General features: G+C 38.7%; 2 protein-coding genes across 2 annotated transcripts in view; one reads left to right on the top strand and one right to left on the bottom strand.

Moving 5' to 3' along the window:
* Glt8d1 (glycosyltransferase 8 domain containing 1) overlaps window positions 1-5,940 on the top strand; it is a gene marked incomplete in the record, with an annotated part of 12,390 nt that extends 6,450 nt beyond the window's left edge. Inside the window, 7 exon segments of the mRNA XM_013515590.1 lie at window positions 1,531-1,747; window positions 3,317-3,434; window positions 3,654-3,738; window positions 3,898-4,010; window positions 4,660-4,826; window positions 5,088-5,200; window positions 5,415-5,940. Of these exon segments, the coding sequence (XP_013371044.1) occupies window positions 1,531-1,747; window positions 3,317-3,434; window positions 3,654-3,738; window positions 3,898-4,010; window positions 4,660-4,826; window positions 5,088-5,200; window positions 5,415-5,605 (1,004 nt within the window).
* Window positions 5,941-5,992: 52 nt separating this feature from the next.
* The window catches only part of Gnl3 (guanine nucleotide binding protein-like 3 (nucleolar)), a gene marked incomplete at its 5' end in the record, with an annotated part of 2,637 nt that continues 2,373 nt past the window's right edge, over window positions 5,993-6,256 (bottom strand). The window contains 1 exon segment of the mRNA XM_013515591.1: window positions 5,993-6,256. Coding sequence (XP_013371045.1) covers window positions 6,169-6,256 — 88 coding nt within the window.

The following is a 6,256-nucleotide window of genomic DNA, read 5'->3' as shown; positions in this document are numbered from 1 at the left end:
CAGAAATGAATTACATGCAACACACATATAGGTATATGTATTTGCTACTGTCCTCCATGATGCTAGGAATTTATATATTATATTCATGGTGGTAACCCCAGTATCTAGAGACTGTGTGGAACATAACAGGTACTTAGCATTCAGTGATAAGTAAATGAATCAATAAACAGTTGTCCCAGGGATATCATATCCCATATATAAAATGGCACAGTATTTGCATATAATTTATGTACATCCTGCTGTATACTTTAGCAGCTCTAGATTACTTATACTAGTAGCAGTGAACCTATGGCTTATATGCCATAGCCAGCTCTTATCATTGAAAGATTTAAAAGGTTCACCATCACTGACTTACACACTGTAAATGCCATGTAGTTGCTGTATATTGTATTGTTCAGAGAGTAATGACAAGAAAAACAAGGCTTTACATGTTTAGTAAATTTTTTTAGTATTTCTGATCTGTGGTTGCTTGAATTCACGTATATAGGCTTCACAGATTAAGAGGACAGATTGTACTGTAAAAGGCAGGAAGGAGCCTATGTGGTGGCACAAGGCAGTAACTTCAGCTACTTGGGAGGCCACAGCAGGTGAATTGTGAGCTTGAGGCCAGCCTTGGCAATATAGTGAGACCATGTCTTTAAAAAAAAAAGAAAAAAGCTGGGTGTAGTGGCATACACCTGTAATCCCATTCCCACACTCTGGGAGGCAGACAGGAAGATGGATTGTTCAAGCCCAGCCTGGTGTTGGGGGATGTTAGCAACTTAGTGAGATCCTGTGTCAAAATATAAAAGGGCTGGGGGTGTAGCTCAGTCTGAAGGCCTTGAGTTCAATCTCTAGTACTGAAAAAAAAAAAAAAGAAAAGAAAAAAAAGAAGGAAAGAATAATACTTGGAGTTGCAGTTAAGTTCCACACATTGTCTTTTTTCTTTTCTATTTGTCTTATATTCTGATCCAGAAATTTCTATTGAAATTCTAACAATGAGGCTGGGAATGTGACTTTTTTCTTTTTGGTGATGCCAGGGATTAAAACTAGGCCTTGTGCATTCTAACACGTACTGTACTAATCTAAAATTATGACTTGATTATATTTCAGATTTTGTCCTTAGGTGATGTGGCAAGGGAAAATGATTGGGTAAAAGGCCCTTGATACAAATCACCACAATATATTCTGGAGAGATTACTTCTCTACTAATAGTGTATCAGAGTGCTTACAGCCTATTTTATTAAATACTTACACTTCTTCAAAAGCTTGGTTACATAGAGGAAAAGTTTTTGGGCTGTGTGCTTCAAAGTTTAATGGGAGAGCATAAGGTAAATCACTATCATTGTCCTCACCTTACCTCTCCCATCTTAGATTCTGATCAAAAGCTGAAGATATGGCTGGGGATATGGCTCAGCAGCATAAGCGCCTGCCTAGCAAGCACAAGATCCTGAGTTTGATTCCCAGTACCAAAAAACCACCACAAAAACTGAAGATAATTGTGTATTTGTATGTATATTACAGTGTCTTCTTTGTGTATATTCCTTTCAGATTCAAGATTTCTGGGACTTGAGCCTATAAACTTTGTCCCAAATGCTCCCAGCCTTGCACTACTAGATGGGAAACAAGAAGAGATTCCTGTGGTTATCGCTGCATCTGAAGACAGGCTTGGGGGGGCTATTGCAGCCATAAACAGCATTCAGCACAACACTCGCTCCAATGTGATTTTCTACATTGTTACACTTAACAATACTGCAGACCATCTTCGGTGAGATCTGTGTGCCTAATACATACATATATATATATATATGATTATTTATTGTGATTATACCACATAGAAGCTGCATATATGACATGCTTCTCCATGAATATATCATAAGCATGTCCATGACAACAGAAATGATATAATGATCTTATGCTATGTATACTATTAACTCCACAATTACTGCTTTGGTAGTAATACTGATACTTTTTGGTAAGAAGCCTTTCTTAATGAAGAAAGCATTATGTTGACTTCTAAGTCCCAAGTACCTTATCTTATAGGCAGACTTTAGTTCTGACCTAGAGTGGGAAGGAACTTGGGCACAATGGCAAAATAGTGTGGTAAAGTTGTGAGCACAGATTCTGATCCAAATTCTAGCTCAGGGTGTTTGGGGAAACCTCAGAGCCCATTCTCTCATTTGTAATTATGGGAGTGTTGTGTCAAATACACAGCGTTCAACTTAGGGAGTATCAAATATAGTACATAAGAAATACGTGTATCACTCAGCACATTATTAGTTGCTTAGTAAATGGTACTACTTTAACAAGTTGCCGATGGGGCTGTAATTAGTATGTCTTGCTGCCGGGTGACTTCAAGGATGCTTAACTGTCCAATCAAGCAGCTTTTTAAAAATTTTTATTAGTAAAAATGCCAATAAAAGTGATTAGACTCATTTGTACCACCAGTGTTACCAGCCATTTGGTGGGTCAAGACAATGGAACTGTGTTAATTGCTGTAATAGAAACCCAGTCTTAAGGGAGTTTATGGATGAAAATAAAAGTTTACTCCAAGAAACAGCTAGACTGAGATTCACATTTGTCGAAGTTGTAAAAACATTTTTGTGCTTGTGGCTTTGTCTATGAAAGAGATTCAGATTTAGAACGTATCAAGGTATAAAAACAAATACTAAATTAAAATAAGACTGTAATTGCCAGGTGTGGTGGGACATGCCTGTAATCTCAGCATTCCAGAGGGTAAGGCAGGATCACCTCAAGTTTGAGGCCAACTTGGACTACTGAATTTAAGGCCATACTCAACTACATAGTGAGACCCTACCTCAAAAAACAAGAAAATAAACATGACTGTTTTACATTAAGTATACACAAACTTGTGATTTGGAATTGCCTGGACAAATCATGTAGTACTTCTTCAGGAAACAGTAGCTCTTCTTGGACAGTACCTCCGATTCTGGTAAATAAATTTAATCATAGTGAATTGTCACTTGGTGAATTGCTGATAGGTCTGTTGAGTGTACTTTGACTCGTTTTTTCCACCAGTGTATTAGGAATGGTTCACGCGGTGTTGGGATATTCTCAATTCCAGAGTTTTTCTAGTAGTTTTAGTGTTGGAAGATGATTACTATAGAATTTTGGTACATGGACTTTAGTGGGAATACCCTCACTTCAGATGAGGAAACCAAATCTCAGACATGTGAAGGAGTTTTAAAATACCAATCTGGACCCTTAATATCTTACATTAATTAAATTATACCGATACTGGGAAAAGCATAAAGATACATGTATTTTTTTAAACATGAATTTTTAAAACTGAACTGTGGTGTGTTTTTCCCATTAGGTCATGGCTCAGTAGTGGTTCCCTGAAAAACATCAGGTACAGAATTGTGAATTTTGACACTAAACTTTTGGAAGGGAAAGTGAAGGAGGATCCTGACCAGGGGGAATCCATGAAACCAGTGAGTTCCATGCATCCTTGTTTATGCTTGGGAGTATTAGGAAATGATTAGAATACCTGGCTAACTGTGGGTAGAGTGCAGACAGTTCCCTGGGGACTAAGCCTAGATGGTTGTGAGAGTCCTTTGGATATTTTCTGCAAGGGTCCCAAGAACATTCTAGTAGCTTCTATGTAACTAAAAAAATAGACACTGTATCTTATACCATTGCTTCTTTTCCAGTTAACTTTTGCAAGGTTCTATTTGCCAGTTCTGGTTCCCAATGCAAAGAAGGCCATATACATGGATGATGATGTAATTGTACAAGGTAATAAAGAATGTCACTATCTAGATTGCAGGCTATGGTTGTCTTATTTATGGTCTCCTGTAAAGGTCACCATGCAGAGAAATAATGGGGAGGTACAGGCAGTCTCAAGACAACCAGTGTTACCTCAGCCATCACCTGAACTCATCTTACCCATTTCAGGTGATATTCTTGCCCTGTACCATACACCTCTGAAGCCAGGACATGCAGCTGCATTTTCAGAAGACTGTGATTCAGCCTCTACTAAAGTTGTCATCCGTGGAGCAGGGAACCAGGTAAATTACTCACTAGATGCCCTATAAAAGAGCTTAATAGGAAGAGGTGGCAAATTGAGGGAGTTTCCTCTTTGGCTGCATCTTACATCCCCTGAATGTTTTATCTCAAAACTCAAGCCAGGCATAGTGGCACGCACCTGTAATCCTAGCACTTAAAGAGGCTGAGGCCTGAGGGTCACAATTTCCAAGCCAGCCTGGACTGAACAGAGTTCAAGACCAGCCTGAACTACAGTGAAACCTGTCTAAAAAAAAACAAAAACAAAACTCAAGGTGCCTTTCCTATAATCCATAGAATTAACCAAATTCAAAAAAAAAAAAAAGAATTAACCAAATTCACCTTAAATGTCTGCTTTATAAGTTAAAATCTAGGTCCCAACTTACTTAAAATCTTCAATGTCACCTTTTGCTACAGATCTCAAAAGTCTTAACTGCACCCCTTTCCTGTACTGAGGGTTAAACCCAGAGCTTCACACAGAACTACATTCTCAAGGCCTTTCTGTTGAAAAGGGTTTCACTTGTTCAAACTTCCTGCCCTGGCCCAAGCGCTGGGATTACAGACATGTGCCATCATGACTGGCTCAACTAGCTTATTTTGTACAGGTTATAATCTTTTATTTGAAGCAACAAACATATTTATCCTGTTTTTTAGTACAATTATATTGGCTATCTTGACTACAAAAAGGAGAGAATTCGTAAGCTTTCCATGAAAGCCAGCACCTGTTCCTTTAATCCTGGAGTTTTTGTTGCAAACTTGACAGAGTGGAAACGACAAAATATAACCAACCAGCTGGAAAAATGGATGCAACTCAATGTAGAGTAAGTGTCTAACGCCCAGCTATGAAACTTATTTCAACCCCAAGAGTCAGCTGGGCATGGTAGCGCATGCCTGTAATCCAGCACTCGGGAGGCTGAGGCAGGAGGATCGTTGAGTTCGAGACCAGCCTGGGCTACAAAGTGAGCTCAAGGCCAGCCTGAACTGCATAGTGAGACCCTGTCTCAAAAAGACAAAAACAAAAACACCCAAGAGTCTTAACTAAAAGGAGTTGGTCATTACTGTCACTTGTCATCTTTCCCAAGGGAAGGATTATATAGCAGAACACTGGCTGGCAGCATCACAACACCTCCTCTGCTTATTGTATTCTATCAACAGCACTCCACCATTGACCCCATGTGGAATGTCCGCCACCTTGGTAAGCACAAATAACTGATGGCCCAAGCCAGTGGTGGCAAACCTTGTACCACAGTGGGCTGTTTGTTATCATTCAAAGCTCTAAAAGGTTTGCCATCAATGGTTTAAGGTCTTAAGGAACTAGCATATAGTCTGTTTCCCTTAACTCTTCTGTAGTTTGGTACAGGATTCCTTTTGTGTCTCTGATAATCATTTGGCTCTCTCTCAACTCTAAGGTTCCAGTGCTGGAAAAAGATATTCACCCCAGTTTGTAAAGGCTGCCAAGTTACTCCATTGGAATGGACACTTTAAGCCATGGGGAAGAACTGCTTCATACACTGATATTTGGGAAAAATGGTATATTCCAGATCCAACAGGCAAATTCAGCCTAATCCGAAGACATACAGAGATCTCAAACATAAAGTAAAAAAAAAATTTCACTGTATTTCTCAGGAAATCCTGGAAGACTGCATGTGTGGAAAGTAACAACTGGTAGGCGTCAGTGCCTATCTGTAGCAACCAAAGGAAAAAAACGTTTCGTCTGGGTAAAGATGACGCTTTGTCCTGTCTGGTAGTCAGCATTCAAGACAGACTATAAATATGTCTCCATCTGCCTCACCAAGTGTTTGCTTACTACAGTATGAACTGACAAGACGGACTGATACAACTGGTATAACTAGCACAGCTAGTTCAAAACTGCTGCTGGATTTTAATTTTCTAAGCTATGGCCTGATGTATAAATAAAACCTACATTTTCAGTAATTTCTTTGCTTCCAGATAACTACTTCTGCCCCCTCACTGTACTGAGTCAGTCTTTTTTTATTGTTAAATGTGGATACTTTAATTGTTTAGTTGCTTTAATGTATACATAATATTCACAAAATTTATACAGCTTACATTATACCAAAATTGAAGTAGCACATTACACATATTTAACACTTGAGTAGTTTGCCTGAAATGTTAAGAAAATCCATATAAAAGGACGAGTTGTTATACATAATCTCTGCTGAAGTCATAAGCATCATCCTCTTTAGTCTTTTCATCCAAGATAATAAAAGATCTTGTAGATGGTCCACCT

This window comes from Chinchilla lanigera, unplaced genomic scaffold, assembly GCF_000276665.1.
Source record: "Chinchilla lanigera isolate Chin_1 unplaced genomic scaffold, ChiLan1.0 scaffold00029, whole genome shotgun sequence".
In the NCBI taxonomy this organism is placed as follows: Eukaryota; Metazoa; Chordata; class Mammalia; order Rodentia; family Chinchillidae; genus Chinchilla; species Chinchilla lanigera.
Note: the sequence above shows the minus strand (reverse complement) of the source record. Positions and strands in the feature narration are given on the sequence as shown.